This window comes from Catharus ustulatus, chromosome 1 (assembly GCF_009819885.2).
Source record: "Catharus ustulatus isolate bCatUst1 chromosome 1, bCatUst1.pri.v2, whole genome shotgun sequence".
NCBI classification, from domain to species: domain Eukaryota; kingdom Metazoa; phylum Chordata; class Aves; order Passeriformes; family Turdidae; genus Catharus; species Catharus ustulatus.
The window spans coordinates 125,240,357-125,267,911 of record NC_046221.1 but is presented as its reverse complement, the minus strand read 5'-3'; the positions used below and the strand labels follow the sequence as shown (position 1 = coordinate 125,267,911).

The following is a 27,555-nucleotide window of genomic DNA, read 5'->3' as shown; positions in this document are numbered from 1 at the left end:
CATCCACGGTGCTGTGGGGATGTGCTGGGAACGTCGAAAGTGCTGTGGGGATGTGCCGGGAACGTTGAAAGTGCTGTGGGGATGCACCAGGAACAGCCACAGTGCTGTGGGGATGCACCGGGAACATTGACAGTGTGTACAGACTCCACACACTGCTTCCTTTATTCCGAATACTTCTGTGCATTCCATCCTGGTGAACAACAGGCTGCAGTGTGCCCCGGTGCCCAAGAAGGGCATTGCAACCCTGGTGCGCATTAGGAAGAGCACTGCCAGCAGGTTGAGGGAGATGATCCCGCCCCTCTACTGGTGAGGCCACATCTGGAATGCTGTGTGCAGTTCTGGGCTCTTCAGAACAAGAGAGACAAGGAGCTTATGCAGCAGGTCCAGCAGAAGGCTGCAAAGATGATTAAGGGAGGACCACCTCTTTAATTACAATTTAAAGCATAACTGGAGCATCCAATATAGCGATAGGACAAAGGGGAGTGGATTCAAACTAGAAGATAGCAGGTTTAGATAAGTATTAGGAAAAAAATGATCACCCTTTACTAAGAGTGGTAAGGCGCTGGAACAGGTTCCCTGGAGTAGTTGTGGATGCCCCATCCCTGAAGGTGTTCCAGGCCAGGGTGGATGGGGCTTTGAGCAATCTGGTCCAGTGGAAGGTGTTCCTGCCTATTACATGGGAACTGGAACTAGATGATCTTTAAGGTCCCTTCCAACTCCAATTGTTCTATTGTTCCAGCTAAAGACTGGTGTAGGGAAATACCTATAACACACAGAGGTTGTGCTGGAATGCAGCTTTTACTTCATGATGGTGGTAGCTTCAGGAGGTAATTGCCCCTGTGGTGGTTAACAACCTTCCTTAAGTAAACCATCGAAAAAAATGTATTTGGAAAGAAGGTGATGGATAAGGAACCAACTGCTGTTTTGGCGATTTTTTTCCCACCACTGAAGTAAAAATCCCATTGTAATTAATAAAAAGTGATGGTTTGGTGCTGTGATGGATGTGAGCACTCCAGTGTCAAGTGAACACCATGACTGAGCACCTTTAAACGCCACCCTTCTGGGTTTTTTTGACGGTGCAGCTGCCAACATCTGCCTTTAAAGCAGGTGCTCCCACCTCGCTCTCCTGGGAGCTCCGTGGAGTCCACGTGTCCATCAGCATAGCCACAGGAGGATGCGATGTCATGTTTCTACCAGAAACGAAGCTGTAGCCGGGTGGGGTTCGGCTTCTCCCAGCGACAGGATGAGAGCACATAAGCTGTGCCAGGGGAAGTTTAGGTTAGACATTAGGAATTTCTCCACGGAAAGGGTGACCAAACATCGGAACTGGCTGCCCAGGGAAGTGGTGTAGTCACAGCCCACGGCGGTATTCAAGGAAGGACTGGATTTGGCGCTCAGTGCCATGATGAAGTTGACGGTGGTGCTGTCATACGTTGGACTCGATGATCTGAGAGCTTTTTTCCAACCTGGTTCTGTCTGGGGGGGGCCCTCTTCCCAACAGCCCCGTGCCGTGGCTGGAGCAGGAGCCCCGTAAGAGCTCCGACTGATGGATGAGACCCGCGCTTCCCGCTCCTCAAGCACGCGAGCAACGATAGGACACGGATTTTTCAGCAGGGGAGGGAAGCGGGAAGCGCTGCCCTCGCACGCCGGGACAGGAGCGTGAGAAGCCGAGAGCGCCGCGGCCCCGGTGCTGACCGGCCCGGGGTGCGGGAGCCGCGGCCGGGCGTCTGGGCCACTCGCAGCTCCATGTCCCCGTCCTGAGCGCGTCCCCACGCTCCGGCCTTCTCAGGGAGAGAATTGCAGCGAAAGGCTTTATGCCATTGAGCGGGATTGGCCCCCAGCTCCCTTCGATAGCTCAGCTGGTAGAGCGGAGGACTGTAGAGGCGCGGCCCGCGGGAATCCTTAGGTCGCTGGTTCGATTCCGGCTCGAAGGAGACGCTCGGTTTTGCCGCGCGGGGGCGGCCCCGCCGTTACTTTTTCACTCTTTTGCCGTCGGGAGCCGCCGCCGTTGCCGCCGGCGCGGGGGCGGCTCGCGGCCGCTCGTGGCGGGGCGTTGCGGGGCCGCCCCGCTCCCCCCGCCCCGGGCCCGTCGCATCGCCCGCCCGCCGGCGCGAGGCCCCGCCCCCTCCTGCCCGGCGCGCGGAGCCGCGTGCGGTCGGCGGCGGCCAATGGGGCGTCAGTCCGCCTGCGCAGATTCAAACGGCGGCTCGCGGGGGGGAGGCTGCGCGCGAGATTCGGGCGGCACCGGCCGAGCGCGCCGCGAGCGCCGGCGGCTGAGCCCGAGCGGCGGTGGCGGCGGCCGGTGCGCGGCGGGGGCCGGGCGGGCACAGGGCAGGGCAGTGGAGCAGAGCGGCCCGGGGACGGAGGGAAGGAGGGCGGCGGGCACCGCCGGAGCCCGCGGCAGGTCTGACAGCATCGGAGAGCGAGGCACAGTAGGGACGAGAAAGGGGCCGCTGCGCGCCCCGTCCTTGCGGGCAGCGGCCAGGCCGAGCCATGCCTGACGCGGCGGGGCCGGGCCGGGGCTGAGGGCAGCCGCCGGGGCGCTGCGGGCACAGCGCGGGGCAGCGGGCCCTGGGAGGATCCCTGCCCGGCTGGAGGCATTCTGAGCCGCGGGTACCCCGCTCCATCCCTGCCCTGTTGTGAGAGAGGGAGCCCGGGCGGCTCGGGGGCTCCGTGCTGCGCCCCGCGGCCGTGGCGGCCCCCCCTATGGTGCGCGCCGAGGATGGCGGAGAGACGGCGCAGGTGAGTGCGGGACCGGGGCGCTCTGCGCTTTCTGCCCCCCATCCCCTCCCGGGCAGCGCTGCCTTCCACGCCGCCGCCCCGAGCCCAGGTGCCCCCCCGCGCCCCGGGATCCCGGCCAGGTGCTCTCTCCGCGCCCCGGGATCCCGGCCAGGTGCCGCCCCGCCCCTCACCGCTGCTCTCGGCCTCCTTCCACCGCCCCGGCCTCGGTGTCACTGCCCACCTCCCTCCCGCTGCGGCACCCTCGCAGGTATCTCTTCTCCCGGACTTCTGGGCACCACCTCGGGTACAAATCCCGCCTTTGCCCTGGCAGCTGCTGTCGCTTCTGTGCTTTCGCTCAGGTCGTCTTTGTTGTAGCTTACCTGGGCAGCTGAGCTTGTCAGTAACAACTGTGTTGTCTCCGCAGTCGCTTTCCGTGCTGGTTATTTTCCTTCTGGTGGAGTAACACTTTTTCACGTCCCAAGTGGCTTTGGCACAGCCTTGATGTAAGCTTTGGGCCTGTTGATTCTTCCAGTATGTTCAGTGCACCTACTTTTTCTCATCTGACATATTCTTTGACTGAAGATATCACCATCTAGCCTGAAATATTCCTGCGAGATAACGTTTTGCATTAGAGCTCCAGGAGCTGCCCTAGATGGCTTTCATACATCTTTTGTTTTATTGATATGAAAATGGGTGTGTCTATGCTTTGTATTCAGAAGGTGGGTCTTGGAGAACTGTTTTGTTGCTATGGGTGTTCTTGTCATAAATCAGTTTCTGGAAAGTTATAAAGAGATGTTAGGGAAAGATTAGGATTGAGAAGGGAAAGGATACTTGGTGAGTTGTCTCTGGCATCTGGGGTTTGTTGTGCATGCATACTTTTCATGGAATTGGGGGTGGTTTCAAAGTTACACATGTTAAAATGCTTCTGCGTTTTCCTCTGACGTGGAAAATTGTAAGAGAATATTTTTCTGCAAAACTGCAACTAAAACAAGAAAGCAGTGCTTTGGTGTTCTAGTTGTGTAAACTGCAGAGGCTGACTGCTGAAGGTGTCTGTGCTTGGCTGTCTCCAGGAATAGCTCCGAGACAGCATGTTTCTCGGCACTCCTAATCGGCGTTTTGTAGTTTAAGGGACTTTCACCTGTGGTATTACACGTAGTAGTTTCGTTCTTGTCAAGCTTTAGCTTGTATTATCTCCCATGGCTGTGAAGTGCTTTGATTTAATGATTGAAAGTACAGTGGGTTGTGGATAGCAGAGGAAGGTTTGGTTAGAGATTGGTAGCCCGAGGCGGATGTTGTGTCAGTGTCTGATGATGGTATCTCCAAAACTAAATCATTGAAGCTATGAGTTTACATAAAAGTGACTTGAAGACTTTTAATTTAGGTGTGGAACAAGGAGAAAGTGTAATTGTTTTGCACCAAATGGTATTAAGTTTAATCTTATATTCATTTAATGTTAAACTGCTCTTGGTTGTTGCATTTGCAAGTTGGATTTTTTTTCTTTTAATGGTCTTTTTAATAGTTCTTTTTCTTTTAATTGCTCAGAGTTGCAAGGACAGCTAGCACAGATCTCAGAAAACATGTACTTTACTGTCCCAGATGTCTTACTTGGTGGCTGCCTTCCACTTTGGTGCAGTATTTTAGCAGTTTCATAACTGCAAAAGTGAGCTGTAACACTCCCACGTGTTTAAAAATCTTGTCTTTTTAATTGAAAACTTAAAGTAGTAGTCCCAGCTATTAATCTAGATTTGATTTATAGTTGATCATAGCACTAATGTAAACAAGACTCAAGACTAGGTGGTTGTTCAGGTGGAATCAAGGTGCAAGAGAGGTTAATGCCTGCTTGGCTGACAGAGGCACCGGTGTGCTATGGGACACGCATGCAGTGGAGAATTCCCAGCGCAGGGCTCTGAACTGCAGCTGCCCGTGGGGCCCCACCTTGTCTGGCACTGGGGCTCTCATCAGCATCACTACTGTGTGCATGGTGCTCACAAACTAGTTTGCTATGCAGTGGGTTAGGAGGTGTTGACAAAGGACTTTACAAGAAGGCCTGATTTTAATTATAAGTGAACTGTATGGCCTGCTTGGTATGAAATGGTATCATGAGAACTGTATTTTAGTATTACAATCCTAAGATAGATCCCTGAAATTTGTCAAACAACTGTGGACAAAAGAAAAAAGAGGAGTTGATAGGGGGCCAGAAAAATCTGTTACTTCTGAGTTTAAGTTCTCTTTTTGTAAGTCTTAAGCCACTTAATGCAAACCTCTTAAAGTCATTGTGTTTGCAGCTTTTTCATTTTTTTAAAGTATGGTGAAGAACTTGTTGTTGACCTTCCCTTGTCTTTCAGCAACTCAGCAAAGTTTTAATTTGTTTATATTTTACTGCTGTATCATGAAACTAAGTAAAGCAAATGCAGATGAGGTGTAGGATGTAGAAGCAAGTCTGCAGGAGCTGGGCATTTACTATCCTGTGGTAATGCTTTTGAATAAAGTATGTTCTTGGTGGCGAACAGACTTAATGAGAAATAACAAATAATATGTAAGCAGTTTATCAGCATACTGTGCTGATCATTGCATATTCTGGAAGATAATGCATTGCATGTTCTGGAGAGATTGTCCATCAAATCTGTTCTTGACACCAGCACAGGCTAATTTCATTACTGGGGAAGGGATTTTTTATACTTTTGATTGAAAAATTGAACTAATTGTCAAGGATGAGCAGAAATAATTTTTGTTTTGAACCTGAATTTATGATACTTTTATCGTACTTTGTACCAATAATAAAATGGAGAAAAATTGCACTGTGAAACCGCTTTTAATTTAAGCGGTGTATTTGGATGCAGTCCCTTCTTTGTGCCTCTGGTATAATTAATGCAGGGGCGCTGCAGCTCTTGTTGTTAGACCTAGGTTTCCACATGTGTTTGACTTTATACTAACGTGAGTCACTGACACAGAAGTTTAAGCGATGATTCCATGAAACACTTGCCTGTGCCGCCTGTTTGGAAGGCTTTGTTTATCCAGGCTCTGGAGTTCCGCATTTCTCCAGTAGATGGAGCGTGGTCTACGCGGAGCCGCGGAGATACCTGGCTGCCCTGCCCCTCCGGGTCTGCGCTTTGAGGCTCAGCACGATGCCAAAGTTATTTCTTCTGGAACGTATCTGTCTGGAAAGATTTGTATCTAATTCCCGTAACAATGAAGCAACGTTTTTAGTCAAGTCAGGAACCCACTTAAAAGCTCAGACTGAGATTTACTTATTTGACATTCTTGTTGGGTTTGTTTCAGTGGTGGATGTGGATCGTGAAGGTATTTTGCAGTCTAGCAAACCACTCTATAAGCTCATTAATGTAAAATAAAGATGCAAAAAATGTATTAGAAATACATGAATCTTTAAAAGTAGTTTTTACTTCAAATTTGAATCTTGACATGGAATGAGTTGTCTGTCCAATGTGTGACCTTGAAATTAAAATTAATTTGGTACTTAGACATGGTGAACTGCTGGAGGCAGACCTTGTGATCATGCAAATTCTGTATGTCATTTTAGAACAATATGTGCAGATTGGAAAAAAGCTACAAGTAATTAGAAAAAAAGGCTATTCAGAGGTATTTTAAGCTCTATTTTGATCTTCACTCTTCTGATGTGCTTTGCAGTGAGGAAGACGATGACTTTCAATATATGGATCATGACTATGAAGTACCACAGCAAAAAGGTTTGAAGAAGATATGTAGCAAGGTGAAATGGACCCGTGAAGAGGTAATGGTTCTTTTTTTGTCTGATCCCTACCTGATCTTCTTAGTTCATGAAATATGTTATTATTTAGAATTGTATTGGGGTTGCATGTAAAATTTATTGGCTGAAGTTATGTCTTAACAGGATGAAAGGCTAAAGAAGCTGGTAGAACAAAATGGTACAGATGATTGGGCTTTCATTGCTAGTCATCTACAAGTAAGTTGAATCTCTGTTTCAGTTAAGTTCTCTTAATATTTATTTACTTTGTTCATATGTCTAGTTTGGAAATTAAATGAAATAAAATCAAAAGCACATAATAAAAGCTATTTTAGAGGATGCTTCTAAAATAGGCTTGAGATCTAGCTCAGACCTTGAAGAACCTTATTGTCTCAGTCTTCAGTGAAAGTCTGAAATGTTTGGAAATACATTCTGTTCACACTTGCTATTTGTTTTCATTATGGAATATTTTCCTGTATCTTGCTGGTTCCATTACTCATGTTGACTAGATCCACAGTTCACAGGTTGCTTCTGAAGCAGTTAGGAGAGTGGGTTGTATCTGAAAGATTGCCTGAAAGGAGAGGGATGAATTTCTTTACCACCATAGTCAAGGGGGCATATGTGTTTTATTTATTTATTTGTGTGTTTGTTGGGATTTGTTTTTGGGTTTGAGATTTTTTTTTTGCAGTGATCACTGCTTCCCTGACATAACAGTAGAAACTACCTACAACTAGAATTGATGATGTTTGTTTTTCCTCTGAACAAATGTTATAAAATGCCTGCTGTAAAAGTAAGGTAGACTAGAAGGCTGAAATCACTTCCTAGAAGTGATATTCGATATTGAAATATTAGAAATCAAAAAATTACACCTCCTCCTACCTTTGAGGTTCTTACAATATTGTGTGGGATGATGTTGTATGAAATTCCATTGTAAGGTAGAAAAGGACTTGAATTCTAAATGCTGAACAACTATAACTTTGCGTTGTTCTTATCATTATTTTGTTGCAACTGTGATACTTCTGATTTTTTTCCAAGTGGCAAAATATAGATATCAGGTGATAAACTCTAAGCTTCTAAATTTAGCACATTCATAAGCAAATCCATATTGCATACATGTACATTATTCCCTTATAAAAATCAGTGAAATAAGTGGATGGCAGAGGAGAATCAAAAAGCTTATATATTGAGCTGCTTGAAAATACATTTGACGACACTGGTATGCAGGTGTAGTATGGAGTTGTGTTTAACAGATCTAACAGTTTAGTAAAAAATTCTCCAGCTAAAAACAAATGTTTCTGATGACAAAAATCCTGTTGTTCAGCTGGGCCCAAGTGAAGTTGAAAAAACATTCCCCAGTTATCATGGGAAATGTGCATAATCAGGTGCCTACTGCAGAATCAGTGATGTTGGAAGGAATTTCTGCAGGTCATCTGGCTCACAGCCCCTGCTTAAGCAAGAATAGCTGGAGCAGGAGGGCCAGGACAATGTTTGAGTTTGATTATCTCCATGAATGGAGCCTTCACAGCCTTTTTAGGCAACCTATTGCAACAGCCAAATAATAGAGGCTGGCATAATTCACACTTACCTTGTTACTGATGGCCTTTTGATAGGGAAACCAAGGGTATCTTGAAATGCAAAGGCCCTCAAACTTCTGTGCTTTCAAACCCTCATTTCTTTGCTTGACTAGGCACAGGTAAACCTTCCCTTCATTCTGCCTGAACAGAGTGAAGATAGCTTCAAGATTACTCTCAAGAGAGAGAATGTAGCTTGTAATTGCTTTTGATTTTTTTGTGGTTAATGCAGACTGAAATGATTATATTGTTTCATTCCATCATTTGTTTTGCTCTTCTCTCCAAATCGCATTATGATTTCAGAAATTTCTGGAAGATAAAAGCACTAAAAGGCCACAATTTAAAATATTTTTCATCAGAATGGTAACAGCTATTCTATATTGAGTCTTTTACAGCTTGTCTTCAACAGGAAATGATGTTTTGTAAAAAACTGTAGCGTGCTTTTAATCATACAGTTACTACTTGTGATTAGCTTGAAGGTACTGTGAACAGTGTAATTTCAGGTGTTGGTGTTCTAGGTGTTTTTTCTGGTCCTGCAGACTGCTACTTCATTAACTTCATCTTAGCATGGTAATACCTTTACTTGGCAGACAAGACCAGCAAAACCTTGCAGTGGGTATTTGCTGTCCAACAGCTTGCACCGAAGGAAGTAAATAATCGTGTCCCAGTGTTAAAAAAGTGTGCTGTCCTGGGGCAGGCTCTTACCTGCATGTTTCTAAGCATTGGACCAACCCTTTCATATAGACAGTTTATAGAAGGCTAAGTGAAGGTTATTTCTCTTTAATAACTGGGAACAATATTTCAAAAGATCCTTAGTGAAGCTACAGAAAAGCACCATCTGTCCTGACCAGCAAAAGCAATGTTGTTTAATTAGTATTTGTTAACTAAATTTGATCTAAATCTGTTTTCCTTAACACTCTAGTAAAGAGCTGAGAATACATTCAATAGGGATTTAGCAAAAAGTGTATTCTTTTATTTGAAAGAACAAGTATTTCCTCAAAAAATATCTCCCTTATTTAAGTTATAGATAATGTCAAAAATAGATCAACCACAAAGTTGAGAGGAAGTGTGGAGTAATGAGGACAAAAATAATTCAAATTTTTCTTTAAAGAAGGGTAAGTTCTGAATTTGATTATCAAGTTAGTACACTGAAATAATTAGATTAGGGCTTCATGCAAGGTTGCTTTTTTTCTGAAGAGTTTTTTATAAGCAAATGGAATAAGAAATAATGAGGGACAATTTAACTATTATACTTAGAACAAATTTCTAAATAAGTCTTTTAATTTGAAATAAGCTAATAATTCATGCTAGAATGTATTTACAGATTTATGTATTCAAGAGTTTAACAACAACACTGGTCTTCTACAACTGTTTCAGAATCGTTCAGATTTTCAGTGCCAGCATCGATGGCAGAAGGTACTAAACCCAGAATTGATTAAGGGTCCCTGGACTAAAGAAGAAGATCAAAGGGTAACAAAAACTATTTGATACTCTGCTCTTTAATAAAATTGGCATGTGACTGCTAAGAATGTGTACTTTTTAAAGTTCCATTCCCGTATAGTTAGTATCTGATGCATCTTTGTGACATGGATACTTTTATTACATTATCATCTATGAGAAGAAAAAAAATCTGTCTTAAGTGGATGGAATATTGGGTCTACTGAAGCATTTAATTTCCCATTAGTGAGACTGCTGACTGAATTACTCTAGTTTACCAAGTAGAGGAGGATCTCTTAGCACTGAAGATCAAAGGTTTTGTTTATATCTTTTGTTCCTCAAACCCACCAGACTTGAAGGGATTGGGAATAAGGGAAATTATTTCATAGCCTAATGTTGAAACCCTGAGATCAGTCATTTGGCTAGAGCATAGTGCTAATAATGCCAAGGTTGTGAGAGGATCCTTGTATGAGCCATTGGACTCGATGATCCTTCTGGTTTCTTTTTCAGCTCAGAATATTCTGTGAAACCATTTCTTTGTGTAAAGAAGATATCAGTGGTTTAGGCTTCTTTTTTTGCGTTGCTGTTGTTAATCTGTTTTTGCCTGCACAACCTGGGCTGCCTGGTAGGGAGATGCAAATACAGCTTTCCTGTAGTATTTCAAACTGGTTTCTTGTTCCAGTTTAAAGCAGTTCTAGGATGCTTTAAACTACTGTTTGTCAATTTATGGATATGGTCTTCCTAATCTATTTTTTTACAGTTCTCATTAGTCTTGTAAGAAAAAGCTTCTACTTTGTAAAAACTCCCAACCACCATTCCATTTCCAAGTGTAGGGGTGTGGGTCTTTTCTCATACGAATATTGTTGAAAACAGTCAAATGAAGTATCTTTACCAGTTTCTTTTTTGATCTTTGCTAATGTCAGCTTACACAGTTCGTGATAGAAAGGAAACTTCCAAATGAATGTTTTCATCAGTATACACTTATATTCTAAACACAGAGAATTTGGAGTTAGTAACTTTTTGATTTCTTGAAAAATCATTTTTAAACCCCCCAGTCACTGTCTGCCTTCTTAGGCCTAATATCAGTTGACTATTATAATGCTGTTCTAAAATGTGAGTTTATCAGTGTTCTCAGCCTTTGATTAGGTAAATTAGGTTTTGAAATTATAATGTGCTTTCATCTGTATTCCAGGTTATTGAATTAGTTCAGAAGTATGGTCCAAAGCGCTGGTCTCTAATTGCAAAACACCTGAAAGGAAGAATAGGCAAGCAATGCAGAGAAAGATGGCATAACCATCTCAATCCTGAGGTAAAAAAGTCTTCGTGGACAGAAGAAGAGGACAGAATAATCTATGAAGCTCACAAGCGTTTGGGAAACCGATGGGCTGAAATAGCAAAACTTCTTCCTGGAAGGTGCTTTTCAATTCTATTTGTCTTAAATGTTGGAATATGAAAAGTGCTCATCTCAGTACCCTTTCAAATCTTAACTTATTAGTCAGAGAGCATCTGTTGAGACTTACAACAAAAGATAGTTATCTTGATAGATGCTAAAAATCTTTCACATTTGATCTGTATTCTTAAAAAGATGTACAACCCGTAGAAAGACCTCTAACGGTTTGAAGGTATCTTCAAATTCCTCCTGATCACTTAAAAAAACCTCCATAATAGAGCTGAACTGGATTACCTGCTAGTAGTAGTAAAAAAATTATTTGATATCACACTTGATCTCAAAGTGCCTTCATTAATATGCATTGACGGTGACTTTCCTGATTTAAGATCTGATTTTTTTTTTTTTTTTTGGATAGCACATGTGGAACTGGACACTTGTAAAAGAAAATCTTAGTAACCTTCAAAAGTTCAGGCTTAGGAGTCATGCACTGCAAAGTTGGTTGGTTATCAAGAAGTCTCTAAGTTAAGAATGAATTGTATACAATGTTTGCCTTATATTTCTTTCAGGTTTTGTTGCCAGTTTCTGTGACTGTGGAAAACAAAAGTTTATTGTGTGAAGAGTTTAATGAAATAATTCTTTTACCTTGTACTGTTAATTGAAATCCAGTGTTAAGCTGTCCCTTTCTGAATTCACTTTATGTTCAAGAGGTGACTGTCTAACTGTGCCTAAGGCATGTCAGCATTTGTTATCTTGGTGAAATGAGAGATGTGTGCTTAAAAATTTTGTCTTTTGATAAGTGCAAATCTGTGTCTCACAGTAAATCCTTTGGAGGAATGAGGAGAAAGGACTGCATCTAAATAGAATTTCAGAGAAAAAAAGATGAGTTTGACAGAATTCCTATTTACTAGCTTGTTTGTTGTCAGTAAATCTAACACTCTTAGCTAAGTCATAGACCTAGAAGATTTGAGTCCAACACCAGTGGGATGAAAATGGGGAATACTTCTTGAATACTTCATTTTACTTCTTAAATGAAGAATGGAGCTTTAACCAATTTTTGTTACTGTGTACCTCTATCTAAGGCTAGGAATAATAATAGTGCTAGTATTTTAGACAGTAATGCAGTTATAGTCTACTCTTGCCTTAATGCTTGTTTAGTGTTAAGAGTGATTTCAGCCTGCTTGTCAGAATGCCTGCCTGTTTTATCCTATCCACAATCAAGGGCATGAAGAGGTAGTAGGATGTTCTTCCACAAAGCTGCAGATAAAACACAGAGTGGGGCTTGCAGGCTGTCAATTTTAGAAGAGATGTCTTCCAGTGGCAAACACCGGCCAAAGTGCCTTTATTATGTTGTGGGACAGTGAAGTGATTGTCTTAGCTACATGTACTGCAAACTTATAGCAAAGGAATAAGTAACTGTGTTCGCTACATTATTCTAAGGGTCTAAGAAAAAAAGTTCTCCCTCGTGATTGTGGTCAGAACCAATGTTTTCTCCTTTTCTTCTTTTAATTTCTGGAACACTTGAAGTTTAGTAGAAGTAGGTTCTAAAAAGAGTAACTTTCTAGTCATTATGCCAAAACCCTACTGATAACAGAACTTTCAGTCTAAGCTGCTGAAGCTTTCTAGATTTGTGACTTCAGATTAACCTACTCTACAAACCCTGTAAATTGTGTCATAGATTAGATTTTGAGATCTGGAAACCAGTCACTGTTTTATACTTTCATTTTAGGACTGATAATTCAATCAAAAATCACTGGAATTCAACAATGCGAAGAAAGGTGGAACAGGAAGGATATTTACAAAGTGTTATAAAGTCTGAAAGCGCTAGTTCTGCTGAACTTCAGCCCCAACCTTGTCTGACTATGGAACACTTACACACTCAGAATCAATTTTATGTGCCTGTTCAGACACATGTAAGTTCAAAATTTAGGATAATTAGTATTTCCCAGTTTCAAATAATTGATTTGATTTGAAACAAGAACCAGATCTGAAAAATTGAAGATCTGTTGAGTATTTTTGTGATTTTATGGCAACTCAGATTTTGTAAAGCGTAAATAATTTATGAATAATAAATTAGAGATAATTTTGTAACCTCCTTTTCTTGAGAGTTTCTACATTTTTTATGTCTTCTTAGATTCCAGCATATCAATATGCCTCACCAGAAAGCAGCTGTCTAGAACATGCTCCTTCTTCTTCCAACATAGTTCAGGTAAATTGTTAACAGCCTTCATAAATTAAAGAGAATTTACTGCATAATATTATTCAGTAAAATGAACAGATGTGTATCTACAAAATGTCTGTTAGTCTTTATCATTCACTAAATGTATATAGATTCCTCTGTAAGTAACCTTGCTAGTGTAGTTGATAGTTTTAGGTAGGAAAAATAAAACTCTCTTTCAATATCCCAGAAACATGTTTGTGCTTATTTCTGATAGACATATGGCTTAAAGTGTAGTCTGCTTGTTAAATCTCAAGGTTAAATTGTGACCTATATTAGTATTACCTGTCTTATGAGAGATTTAAAGACAAGACTTTACTATTTACATATAAGTAATAAGTATAACCCTATCTGAACCCTATCTCAGTTTACTGTGACTTACACTTCTGGCTGTGCTTTTTTGTTCTCATTAGGTTTTATTTCTTTCTCACTGATAAGCATCTTTCAATCACTTGAAGATGCTCTTTTGTAGAATTCGAAATGCTGAAGAATTAAGAAATTTTAAAACAAATAGAAATTGGATATATTATTTTCTTTTGCTTTTTTGGGCTCACTTGAATATATCCGAAATTCATCATGTGGTGCAGAATGAATATAGATCTTGGTTTCTAATATGACACCTTGGAAGAATTCTCGTGAATTTGGAATTAGTAAAAGAAGTATTTTGTCACAGGGAATAATACATGTTTTGTTTGTGTTAGAAAGTTCTACAGAACTCCTCTACCTTTCCTGAGGTTTCCCCGTGCAGGTCATCTGTTTCATGTTGCGTTTTCTTCCCTGATAATGGTATAAGAATATAAGTCACAGCAAAGCCTCAAATGGCTTTTGGCAGTCTGGATTGCCCTACACAGAAAAGTGTAAGATACTTTCTGCTCCTTAAGTGCTCTAAACTGATGGTAGCATATATCCTCACCTGCATTTATAGCAATAATGGGAAGTGCTGAGGAGGTTAAGAACAAGCAAACTTATCAAAACCAATTAATTTTCTTTTCAGATAGTAGTGGTGGGATTGCTTGTATAAATACTGTGTCAGCAAATGCTGATTTGAAACACTTTCTTGCACACTTAGTGAGGATAAATAACACAAAATTGTAGAAGGCATGTGAAAACACAAACACATAAAGCAGTGTGCCAGCACTTGGTTCTATTAAAGATAGAATGTAGTGACTTGAGTTTACAAAGTGCTTTAGCACACAGATAACTTACAGGCCATATTAGAATCCAGTTGAAATACCACTTTACACACCACTTTAACATCAGATCCATCTCTTGGTAATTGGAGTTGTTTTACTTATGGGTGACTTCTGTACTGCAAAGTATGATACAACCTGAACAGTTGTGTTCCCTCTCTGTGTGGATTCCTGTTAAAAGTACAGCTGTGTTGTAATACAGAATCTTTACCATGAAGAGGTGGTGGAAGTGAAAAATAGTAATGGCTTCTTTCTTAAATTTTTCAGCAGCCATTTATTGATGATGATCCTGATAAAGAAAAGAAAATAAAGGAACTTGAATTGCTACTTATGTCAGCAGAGAATGAAATCAGAAGAAAGCAAATGTCTTCTGTAAGGATTGTAAATTTCTCTAAATATTTGAATATGCATTACTGAGGTTAATCCTCAGAAATTCAGTCACGGTTGTGTGGTTTAGTGTGGTTTTTTTTTCACCTGACCCTCTGAAACCAAATCTATAACTGTTGCATTGAAAAACAAAAATCTATATATTAGAACTGAAACAACTTATTTTTAGTGCAATTGTCTAAACTGTGAATACAGCAGAAATATGATCAGCAATTTGGCAGTTCCCAAGACCCTGTGTTTTAATCCTCTTCAGGAGGTGACACATTTGATATCATTGCCATTCAGATTTATGGAGCAGCAATGTTGATCATCTGCTCGGTAAAGCTGAAAAATACATGGGTTTTGCCCTATTTGATTTCAAAATATCCTGTAGATTATATTTTCCTCTAATTTCAGTGTGAGCGCTTGCAATACTTTATATCCACATTTGGACATGACAAACACTAAATAAATATGCACTGTGCACAATTTGTGTCTAAATTCAGTGGAATTTCCCTAATTCTGTAGAATTAGGGTGACTTGCAGATGGCAGTCACTGATTTCCTCAGAGGGCTGTGCCTATCAGACACGTAACTAACCCAACCATACTGATCATTAGTTTAGGTTACAGGTGAACTTCAGATTTTATGTGGTGGTTTATACCTGGCATTCTGTTGAAGCAGTGCAATTCTACTTGTCTACAATGCAGTAGAATCTGGTTTACTTCTAGAGTTCTAGCGAAAATGAAAATTTGTTTCTTGGGTACTAAGCAGTCTACTGAAATGTGGGATAACCTTTTAGAAGTTTACTTAACTATTAAAATCTGCATTAAAAAATCCAGCTCAAACAAGTAGTATTTCACACTCTAGAAACGTTTTCTAATTTTAGAATTAGAAGTTGAGTGTTCTGTACTGAAAATGACTTAATAATATACTGGTGTTGAGGTATGCAGGAAACTTGCAACAATACAGCCCATAATTACCTAAGTTGTGTGTAAAGATATGAATGGGAGGTAAGATAAAAATCTTAAACAATTTGAGAATGTTGAGCATGTTAATGCAAAAAGAAGACTAACTTCTTTAATTGAAACAGATAACTAGTATTTGAAAATGCCAAAATTAATAGTTATGCTTAGTGTTTCCACATACTACTTTTTTTTCCCCATCTTTCAGTCACATAATTGATTCTTTTCAACCTCCAAGTTGAATAAGATTAACATGTTTCTTCATAACTTTTTAGCAAACTGGAAGCTTGTCTTGTTGGTCTGGAAATTTTATCATGGAGGATTGTATGCCTAATACACTAAGTAGCCTTGAGGAACAAACAAGTAATTTCTACAGCATGGATGAGAACCGCATCACTCCTGTTCAGCAGAATTCACCACCTAAGTATTTGGGTGTAGAAGCAAATAGAATGTTAACACCTCTACAAACCATTCCAGAATTTGCGGAGACACTAGATCTTATGGAAATTGTAAGTTTGTATTCCTTGTTTAAAAGAAGTGTTTAATTGGGAATGTCAACTTATACCGTGTGTGTAAAACTCTTAAAATTACCTTATTTTGTATTTGTCTATAATTTCTGCCTTATCAAGTGCTTTATTGCCTGTTTTAAAACAATTGTTTTAAAATATTCAGTGTTTTATGATTGTGTGAAAGACACAGGGAGAATAAATCAGTATATGGCTTGTGGAGGTAGAGGGCTGATAGATTGGCTTGGACATTCTTGGATAAGCCTGCTTGTGTTTTCCATCCTGCCCCATAGGATCCAGTAGCATGGAGCGATACCTGTTTTGAGCTATCCGAGGCTGTTGTGTCCCCTGTCAAGCCAGCTCCAGTAAAACTAATGCGGCTTCAACAGAATGAAGGGGCTGCCGACTGCCAGTATAATGTCGGCGTTATGCTTGATGGCAAAAACCACAGCAGCATCAGTGGGGATGAGGATACAGTTTTTTCATCAACCTCAAACTTGAATAAGTTCAGCAATCCACCTGCTATCCTGAGAAAGAAGAAGAGATTGCGTGTTGGGCAGTCCCCGGTTACTGATCTGAACGATGGCTTGTGTAACGATGCCGTCAACGTTGCACTAAAGCGGACGCCAGTGAAAACACTACCATTTTCTCCATCACAGGTGAGTGTATTTTTAAATATGGCTAAACATGAAGACTGTGGAGGGTGGGCTATAAATTGTAAGTAGTACATAGTAACCTAAATTAATATGTCTAAAAACTTCTTAAAACATCTTTGTAATGGTAAATATATTAAAAATATATCATTAAACAACCTTTGTTTTGAAGACTGATGGGGAGGGCGGCGGCAGCAGTGGCAACCTCTGTCTCGGGTCACGCTTTCTCATGCAAATAATTGTTGGTACAGACCTTTTGTCTCTGTGACCTAATTAAGTGGTAGGAATTTTAAGAAGAAAATCAAGGTTTCAGCAATAAATGTAAGTCAAGAATAGAGTACTGGGATTTGTCAGTAAAAGTCTCAGATATATGTATAATAATTTGGTGGCCTTTGCTGTTCAGTGCGATGGTGAAATTTTGTCCTGTAAGGCTGTAAGGTTCCTTTTTTTTTTTTCCTTCTTGTGTTTAGTTTTTCAACACTTGCTCTGGAAATGAACAATTTAACTTTGAAAATCCTGCATTTACATCAACTCCAGTCTGTGGGCAGAAAGTTCTTATTACTACTCCTCTACACAAGGAAATGACACCACAAGATCAAAAGGAAAATGTGGGGTAGGTTTATTGCATTAAACCTCTAGTGGTGTTATTAAAGATTAATAGACATGGGGTAATGCTATGGTGATCTCAGTACTTTCAGATTAATGGTGGTGATATCTGTTGTGTAAATGAAGGTATTTTAAAATGTCTCTTAGATTAATTTTATTACATTGCTAATGTTAAAATATTAAAATACATGTATGAATGCTTTTCTATGCTTGAATAGTTTTAGAAGTCCCACAATGAGAAGATCTCTTTTGGGTTCAACACCAAGGACACCAACTCCTTTTAAAAATGCTTTGGCTGCTCAGGAAAAAAAGTATGGTCCTCTCAGACTTATGGTATGTGATGATACTGTTTCTTTTCTTCTTTGTTGAAGTTTAAATGCCCTCTTGGTTCGGAGGTACTGTAAATCTCAGGGTGATCTTAGAAAGCATTTTCTTATCCTAGAGAACAACTAGAATGTGAATCAAAACCTCTTTGGATGTGGTTGTTATACTACACTGAAGGATACAAGTCTGAAGGCATTCTCTTCTTGAATAGTAATTTGGTACATATAATAATTTGATCCACAGTAATCTTAAATACATCAGTTTCATGTTTGTGAATTGTTTTAAATTTGCCTTTCCTTGCTAACACTATGTCATTTACAAGGTGGTTGCATAATTGCCTGAAATTTTTATTTTAATACTTTAGGGTTCTGTTTTTTCAAAAGAAAAATTGTAAGTCAGAGAATGAATGGATGTGGGTTCTCCACCTGGGTAATCTGGTAAGAGCAGGCTGCTGTAGATGAGTGTGACTGACCTCATTATTTTAAACAACTTTCACATTGTACTTGAAAAACTGCATTATCTTTGAATCCTCTGGACTGTGTAAGAGCTAAGTTGTTCTTTGGTTTTGGTTCTTCTACAGCACTAGGACTGAAACTAGATGTTTACCACAGTGTGATAATCTTGAATGATGTTTGCAGTCTTCTTCTTCCTAAATCCCAAAATTGTAGAATAGCAGTTGATGATCCTCTGATTCTGCTGGCTGTCACACACTTATTTTGGTTTTGTTGACTATGGATAATGTTACCTTTTTTTGTTAGTTTGTTCCAAATGAATTCAATTTTTGTTCTCTTCCTAACCTAGCTAAGGTATGTTAATGCATAATAACTTTTGGAATTCAGGAGACATATGCTTTTCAAATTCTGAAAAGATTCCAGCCAATATATATTGACTGCTTCTTTTCTGCAAACACAGAAGGTAGCTCAGACTTTGCCACAGGGCTTGGCACCATCTGTGTTACCCTATAGATTCACAGTCCCTCACTATGCAAATGGAGTGGTTTGGCATTCCTGTTTCTGTCCACTATTAACCTCCTGTTCAAAATCAAATTTTGAGGGCTTAAGGGAATTCTTCTCCTGTTGGTACACAAAGGAGCCATCTGTATGGCTTCTGTGAAATTCTGTACTGTACTTAGAACTATCAATGTCTTATTCAAAGATGTGTGTTAAAATTGGTATAAATTCTTTTCACAACAACAGTTATACATTTCTAGTACAGTTTTTAGTATGTTTTTATGTGTGCATATATACATATGTTTATGTAAGTATTTAGTATATATTAATTATTTGTATCCCTTTTATCAGTGGATAACCATTTGCTAACAAGTAGCTTGTCTTCTTCCATGCTGCCATGCATTTTTGAGACATTGTGTGCATATATATATTTTATTGGGCTAAAAATAATGTAGAATAAAATGAACTTAAAATAATCTTCATAGCCTTGAAATGTAGCCCTGTGGTTTTTAACTACAGTAGCTTTGCTCCTTTCTTGCTATGTTTTGCAAGATCTCTTTTCTGGCCTACATTAGCTGAAAGTAGAATGTTGTGAGAACTGACCACTAATAGACTTCCTGTATTTTCTTCTTCAATTTTAATTAATGTTTAGTCACAACCACTTGCCTTCTCGGAGGAAGACATTAGGGAAGTTTTGAAAGAGGAAACTGGAACAGATATATTTCCCAAGGAGGAAGATGACACTTTGTATAAAAACTGCAAGCAGGAGGTAATATGACAGTAGTAATTTCAAATAGGGAATAACTGCTTTTAAATAATATTCTACAATTTTTCTCTGCAAAATGTTTATTTCAGCACAACTTTTCTAAAAAAGTCAGAAAATCACTGGTCCTAGATTCACAGGAAAAGGAAGAGGTTGGAGCCCAGCGCTTGACAGAAGATAATAGTTTAGATGTACAGGTAAGAATTAAACTGAGCTAAGTGAAGGGCATACTTGGCAGCAGTATTAATATGGGACTGTGTATCTTTTGTTCTGTCCACTAAAATAATTTTTTTGGATTGAAGTTGCTTGATTAATACATCTAGAAAGTGAAAAATACCTACAACTTGAAATACTGTTTTAAGTACAGTAATTTCACGATTATAAGCTGCACCATTTTGACTAAAACTTTGATCCCAACCCAGAAGTGCGTCTTACACTCAGGAGTGGCCAATATATGAACAAAGTCTGGAAATTTCCCAACCCGGAAGTGTGAGCCGCGGTGGCGAGCCGAGCTCGCGAATTGAGCACCTGCCAGTAAAACCCACGATCGTGTGATTGTTACAAATTGGTTACTCTGTTGCATGGCAGGGGGCTCCGTCCTGCCGGCCCTGCGGTGCGGGGCAAGGCGTGGTGGTCCCACCGGCACCGCTGGGGGGAGCGGAGCTTGTGAATTAAACGACTGCCAGTAAAATCCGCGATCGTGTGATTGTTACCAATTGGTTACTTCGCTGTGAACAAAAGTGCGGTTTATAATCCAGTGCGGTTTATATATGGACGAAGAATGAAACGTTACCGACACCCGGAAGTGCGGCTTATAATTAGGTGCGGCTTGTAATCGTGAAATTACTGTAATTTCACAATTACAAGCCGCACCATTTTGACTAAAATTTTGGTCCGAACCCGAAGTGCGGCTTATAATCAGATGTGGCTTATGTATGGACAAAGAACGAAAAGTTGCTGATTTAGTTTGGAGGACAGGTGTCTGCTGAGAAAGGCAGGAACTTCTCTTTGAAATGGAGAATGTAAAACCCCTCCCTCCAAATTATTATAATTTTGAAATCAAGGGGCTTTCAGGCAAAGATATGGGAATTAGGAATAACAGTTCTTTTCTAGGGAAATCAAAATAGAAATACAGTACTACAAAGAAACAAACTCCAAACCCTGACAAAGTCAGAGTACAACCTGACACCCCGTCAGGCAGGGTGTTGGTAGCAGTCCCATTAAATGGTGGCTGCATCCTCCTGCAGTGACAGATGTGACTCAGTTGAAGCAGCGCTCCTGCAGAAGGTGCAGTTTTCCTCCGGAGGTCCAGTGGTGATGTGGAGAAATCCAGTTTTCCTCTGGAGTCCAGTGGAGAAGGGGGCTCCCTTAGTGTCCCAAAACCTCTGTTTTTATTTTGGTAAGAAATGTTGGGCTCTTTGCCCTGGCTGGAGCAAGTTCCAATGGGATGCAGTAATTTTATCAGTCACCCAGTGGGACTCAATGGGCCATTAGCAGAAAATGACTCGCTGGAGGAAGGATGGGTTGTGAAAAGATAAAGAACAATGCCCCGCCTGGTTTCAATGGATGGCCCATTAGCAGACTATCTCCCGCGGAGATAAGGATCACTTTCCCCCACCCTCAACAGATGGTGATAGAATAGATAATTTTTATCACACTCTGTATTGTAATGTGCGGCTTATAATCAGGTGCGGCTTATGTATGGACAAAGAAGGAAAATTTACCGACACCTGGAAGTGCGGCTTGTAATCAGGTGTCACTTGTAATCATGAAATTACTGTACTGAGAAACGGGTGAGCATTGGGCTTGAATTCATGCATGAATTTTTCCTTTTACTCCTTCAGAGAAGGTTAAACAATGTGAATGCTTCACAGGTTTGTAGCAAAGCTGTTTCCATGCTGGTTACCTATGAACTTTAGTGTATACAGGTTTGTAGCAAAGCTGTTTCCATGCTGATTACCTATAAACTTTAGCATACACAGCATGCTGAAGCTTTCTGTAACATACCAGGAAGATGACATTTGCTCCTGTGCTGTGCATGCTTGAGAATCTGGCAAATGTGTTCTGAAAATACCTAATTGCATATTAGGCAGCATGTTTTTCCTGCTTCCCTTAGTAGGGGAATACTTTTAAGAAATACCAAGCATGTAAAAGATTAAGTTTGTGTGCTTCCTCTGCCTAAAGGAATTTGAATACTTCTACCTCAACAACCAAGACATGAAGCAATCAGATATTTTGGTCCTTCTTTCCTTTATAAAAAAGCTTAATGTTTTTTTCAGTTGAGTAATTGAATAGTTTATTCTGTAGTCTTGTAGGAAAGCTTCTTTCTAATGAGTTCTTAATGTACGTATGTGTTTAATGCTTAAAGAGTAACTGTCTGTGATTCTTGATTAGGTTTAAGGCTGTATACAGGATGTAGGAGCCAAGGTCCTTAAAAGCACTGTATAAGGTGCTTAGGTCATACTCCTTTCTAGCTGGTTTTCTAAATTGCCTTGTGGACTGCCTCTTGGACTCTGTGCCAAGCCTTTGTATCTTCCTGCTGGGTATTGGTGCTCTGCCACCTAGTGGGAATTGCCAGCTTCCCCAGGAACATCTCTTGGGAGGAGCAGCAGTGCTGCAGCCATTCCAGTCATGACCAAAATGTCTGCTGTTCTTTTAGTGCTGTCTTGTTATGACACATTATTGTGTATCACTGAGTCCTGGTTAAGATACATCATGATGTTGTGGTCTGTTAAAGGCTAGGGGCTGGGGAAAAGTTGTTTTTTCTTAAGGAGTGCTGGTACAACAGGAATATTTACTCCTAGCAAGAAAGATAGTGGTAAAATGAAAAAATATACCAATCTTTAAGCAGAAATTGTGTGTCCATGTGATGATAATTTAGGAATAAGGTTGAGGTAGAATAAATACTTAAAAGGTAATTTAGTGTAGTTTAAAGGGGTGTTTTTGTAAGCAAGCAAATACTTGTGCCACTGTTACTGTGATCTAATTTTTTTGGTTTTTAAGATTGACATATATCTGTCTTCCACTTTTGTGTACTGAAGCTGGATTAATTTCTTTTTATTTCCATAGACATTACTAATATGTGAAATTCTTCTTAAATGATCCATCCAGTGCTTATTCCAGTTCTTAAAGCAGTTCCTCCTCCTTAAACTGATGTGATATAACTTTTTCAACTCTAGTCTACTTGCCCTTCTTTCACAAGGGTTGTCCTAGAAGTGAAAGTGAATTTTTTTTTCTTTAAAACGATTCTGTAGTTACCACTTTATCAAATCTGGTTCTTAACAAAATGTGTCAGAGTAGTGTGGCTTTACAGTAAAGAAATTGTCTACTCAGTGATACCTAAACCCATGCTAGCGGCTGCTTGTTGTACTATGCTTAGTATTGACTGTGGATCCCAGTATGGACCAAGCTAGTTCTTCATTACATTTTCTTTTCAGATTCATTCCTAGGGTCTTTCTGATAGTATTTGCTTTATTTGCATTTTGGCTTCTCTGAACAGAGCAGTGGAAGTCTTTCTGTATTAATTACTAATTATTATTCCTGTTCCTTACTCTCTTTTTTGTCAATAGTCAAAAAATGCATATACCACATCTTTGTTAATGACACCGTTGTTGGAAATACAGGACAACAGATGTAACCTGACATCAGAAAAACAGGATACAAATCCAGCAAACAAAGCAAATGCAGTAATTAAGAAGAAACTGAATGCATGTGCTACAAAAAATGTCAAAATGGAGAAGGCTCTTCAGGTGTGGATGCAAAGAATTCTGTTAGTGGGTTAACAAGAAAATTTTGTATTGTTTTGTTTGTCTTGCACTAATGTCTGGAATTGTTGAAACCAGTGATCCAGTTTCAGTGTTCCCATGGTTCTTATTTCTTGTAAATTGGTCATTTTTCTGCGGTGTTTATTCATAACTAAGTTCTTTAAATACAACCCTGATGTTTCACACTTTGTTTCAGTGAAATAAAGTCATGTTTCACTAAGATTTAGATTGTGGGGGGCAGGAGGTTAAAAACATGATAGGGGAGACCTACAAAACAGGTTTGGGTGCCCAAGATTAGGAGTTAGAAAACTTGACCTGGTGCAAACTAAACTTCTTGAGGACTTGTGCTTACTCTTCATAATAAGCCCAGTTGAATTCATTAAGCAGAGTTCATCTGCAGTTTCTTTTTGGTAATTGTTCTTTTAACAGGCCTGTTCTTTTACATTTGTATATTTTCCATACTGGTAAAACTGTAAAACCTGGTTTTCCCTCTGTCCTGATCACTAGATTTAAGAGGAGGTTCTTTGATCTGACTTCGTACCAATTTCAGTTTGTCCCATAGGGGGTTAATGTATAAAGTATTTTTATCTTCTCAGAATACCTACAGCTCTGTATTAATGAAAATTTTTTTTAAAAACCCTTAAAGACAGGACACCTGGAGCCTGATCTTCCATATTTTACTTAATTACTTTAACAATGACATTTTTAAGTAGAGACAACAGTATTACTTTCTGATTTTTCTTATGAGGAAGAAGAACAAAGTTCATTTAACTGTGATATTAAAATTAAAAAAACCATAAAAATTCTTTTGCTATGAATTGCACCAAAGGTGAATACTCTATCTGGCCCAGACGTATGGCCTCTAGAATACTTAAAAGGGGAGCCTAATCATAGCATAGTCAAAAATATTTTCATGGAATCATTTTTTTTCCTTTTTCTCTTTCCCCAGAGAAATTCCCTCTCAGTTTTGTGTCCTCTCTAACCCCAAGTCCCTTCCATGAATCAAGTTCTGCTAAATTTACAGAGAAACTCAAACAGCTAATTTTCTTTGTCAGTCAATATGTGGAGCTGATCCCTTGGATCAATTGCTAGCTTGATGTGGAGGGAGAGGATCTTGCGTTCTTCATCGTGCTACAATCAGCCAGTGTCAGGTCCAGTTTGGAGCTGAAATGAATCATCTTGAGATCCAGTGCATCATGTGAAGATGTAGGCTTTGCTTCATGGAAAAAGCAGGACTAGTAGCTTAATTATTCTTCCATTTGTCACTGTTATTCCCGATTCCTTTGACATTTCTAGAATCTTCCCAAAAATCTGACCATTCTTCCACAACTGCCACTTGGTTCAGTAAATCATCTTGGTTCACAATCTCCTTTTCCAGCTTCCAAATAATTTTCCCTTCCTTGGTGTCTCCAGACAGCTGTCAGTAATGTGTTTTTCTGCCTGTTGAACTTGGCACATTTAAGGAAGAAGACATTCAAAGAGATAGTAACTTAATTAGCTTCCCTTTTATGTATTAATTGTTGAACTGGTTAGACTCTATTGAAGAGTATTTTTCATTTTGTGTGTTAGAACTTGAAGCATAACCCAGATGCACTGCTGGGGAGCTGGATTAAGGGGCGGTGAGGGAGCTTTGTCACAAACTTTAGGTATTGTACCGTAGAACTGGATCCTTCTCAGTAAAATATACCATTTCTAGACTTTAATAATTTATTATTACTCTGAAACTTTGTATGACAATTACTCAAGTATTTTAGCTTGTTTAAAGAATCTTTTTAACAGAAGTTCATTTTATGCAGCCAAATCGTGACTGGGAGGCAGTTGTTTATGGAAAAACAGAAGACCAGCTTATCATGACTGAACAAGCAAGAAGGTATCTGAGCACATACACAGCTACCAACAGCAATTCAAGGTCTCTGATACTGTGATGGTCACTGCAGCTGACGGCCATCTCTTTCCATTGAAACTGAAACAATGTTGGAGGCAATTCTCGTGTGATACTTGGGAATTAAGTCTTTGAGAGAATCTGCCTAGGGAAACCTTAAAGCTACCTTAAAGCTTCCTTTCTTCTTTTGACTGACAAAGAACAGACATGAAGCTCTTGCATGCTTTACAAAAGGATACTGCAAACAGTTCTGCAATGAATTTTTTAGATATTAAAAGAGTAACCCCCTAAAATATAAAGAAGGGTAAAATACGTTGCAGTACTGACAACATACAGTTTTTAGGTCTATTTTTCATATTTATTCTTTTGACTTGCATCGCTTTTTTATCTGTTAGAGCATTTTCAATATAGAGTAGGTTTATGGGTTGTTACTGGTTTCCAGATGAGCAACATACATGACTGAACGTGCTTTTGCTTATGTAGCATTTTTCTAGTATATAACGAAACACAATGGAAAGGAGTACAAAGGAAGGATAGAAAGTTGCACTACTAATTTTTTTGGTATGCTGCAAAACAATGAAATTAACTACAGTGTTAAATATATTTATTTGCAAATGGTACTAGAAGTAGGCAGAGGGGGTGAATTAAGTTTAGTGTAAAGCATCAGTATTTTCTTCATAAATCTCAAAATGAGATGATTGTTGAATGTATTGTACAGTATGTAGGAACAAGCAAAATTTTGTAAATTGGAAAGGAGTCTGTTTTTATAATTTATTTCCATTTCAAAGCTTAAATGTAGATATTTATATGTATGCAGGTTGTCTAGAGGCCAATGTTGTTTCCTGTTAAAACAGCTAAAATGAAAAAAGGACAAGTTTAAAATATATGAAATAGCAGAAGAATTACAGTGGTGAAGTGTAAAAATCTATACTGTATGTTACATCTACATAAAGATTGCACTATAGCCCTAAAATCATGTTGGTCTTCAACATAATTACAAGGTATTCCTGTATTATACAGCAACTGTTCCTGTACCTTGTTTAAATATATTTAGAAAGAAATGGTGGGATCTTATTTGTGACTGAGGAGTACTTTGTCCTGCATAGGAACTAAAAACTAATGCATTTTCAATATATATATTTTATTCTTTTTTTTTAAAGAAACTTGGCACCTTGGGTCTCAAAACAATTGTATCTGCACTTAACTTTGACCATTATATACTGACTAAATATTTGAAGAGCAAAGAGAACATTGTTTTATTTATGAAAAAAATCTTTGTCCTTATTTAAAGGTATACAGGTCACAACACTTGCTTTAGTTGCCTATTTTAGGTATTTGCACTTATTTTATGTCTTTATTTTTGGTTTTGAAGGAATGTTTTGGTTTGCTTTTGTTGTAGAGATTTTTATGTAGTTAATTTCGAGCAAGTTATAATGGAGTGCTCTCAACAGATACTGACAGGTAAATAGAATTGTACACTGTAGTTTTAGTTATTTATAATTCAAACACTCTTCCTCTCCACTCCCGGGTGTGCTGCTACAGATTGTGGCAGAATCGGCTTGCTGCTATGAGAGATGGAAAGAGCGAGCATCATATGCACTGTATGTAAAATTACATGATGTCAGGTTCTCTAGTTAACTTTATGAGATCAACCAGTACTATGCAGGGTGTGGAAAGTGTTCCCAACACTTTAATATCAAAGATGGTAGGGAAGAATTAATTAATGGAGAATTCTCACATGTGATGAGCGGCACAAGGAAGGTAATGGGTTCTTAAACTTTTTTAAAACATCTCAAAGCTTATACAATCCTTGTTTTTATGAGCTTTTTGATATTGGCACTGATAGTAGTAGGCGCAAACACTTTTAGCAGTTTTTAATTCATATCAAAATTTTAAGGGGGGCGGGAATCCTATTATAAGCAAGGGATCAGAAAATGCCCATCATGCCAGGACTACTCCTCACCTAGCAAAATTTAAAGGAGTCAATTGGAATTCTTGGCAGTACTAGATTTAGGGGTGCGTTACCAGAATGGATTTAACAGCAACATGTAATGCTGGAGACAGCATTTAATTAACAAAAAATGAAATCAGACATTAAGACGGAATGACTATCTAGAATCTGGGTGGTATATTGAAGTAGAAATGGTATCATCAAAGCTACCTATACCAAGTTTAAGCATAGATTTATGGTAAGTAGTAATAATTTGTGTTGGTATTGGTTGGATCGTTTAGTTAACTCCTACTTTGTTGCTTTAGCAGGAAGGTTTTAATCTTTCATATGTCAGGCATCTTATTACTTTTTGAATGTTGTGTGCATTTGCATTTCTTTCAGTTTATAGGTAAATTGTACATGCAGCAGCCAAACTTGCATGAAACCTAAATACACATTACACCATATTTTTGTTCTAAGGTTTGACATAACGTGCAACAAATGCCTTGTTTATCTTAGTTTTTGTTGTACTACAAACTTTTCTTTTATGTAAGAGAATCTCACAATACAGACTGCGTTAATGTCAGAAATAAAGCATCTAT

At 39.4% G+C, this 27,555-nt stretch overlaps 1 protein-coding gene and 1 non-coding gene across 4 annotated transcripts; both read left to right on the top strand.

Annotated features, from left to right (window-relative positions):
- The first annotated feature begins 1,844 nt into the window (after positions 1-1,844).
- On the top strand, positions 1,845-1,934 carry TRNAY-GUA. Its single transcript is given in 2 exon segments — positions 1,845-1,881; positions 1,899-1,934. It is a non-coding gene; the product is annotated as a tRNA-Tyr (tRNA).
- A 731-nt stretch (positions 1,935-2,665) lies between these two features.
- On the top strand, positions 2,666-27,555 carry MYBL1 (MYB proto-oncogene like 1). Of its 3 annotated transcripts, none has more exons than XM_033082422.1 (16): positions 2,666-2,742; positions 6,367-6,469; positions 6,590-6,661; positions 9,391-9,483; positions 10,643-10,863; positions 12,567-12,750; positions 12,972-13,046; positions 14,516-14,617; positions 15,851-16,084; positions 16,375-16,740; positions 17,205-17,347; positions 17,559-17,673; positions 19,267-19,383; positions 19,470-19,574; positions 22,947-23,126; positions 24,938-27,555. In XM_033082422.1, exons 1-16 carry the CDS (start codon positions 2,723-2,725, stop codon positions 25,064-25,066), a joined length of 2,259 nt encoding a protein of 752 aa, XP_032938313.1. In that variant the 5' UTR covers positions 2,666-2,722; the 3' UTR covers positions 25,067-27,555. The 3 variants fall into 3 exon arrangements, with proteins under 3 accessions (XP_032938313.1, XP_032938304.1, XP_032938320.1); XM_033082413.1 differs by having other exon boundaries at positions 14,513-14,617; XM_033082429.1 differs by lacking the exon at positions 22,947-23,126 and having other exon boundaries at positions 14,513-14,617.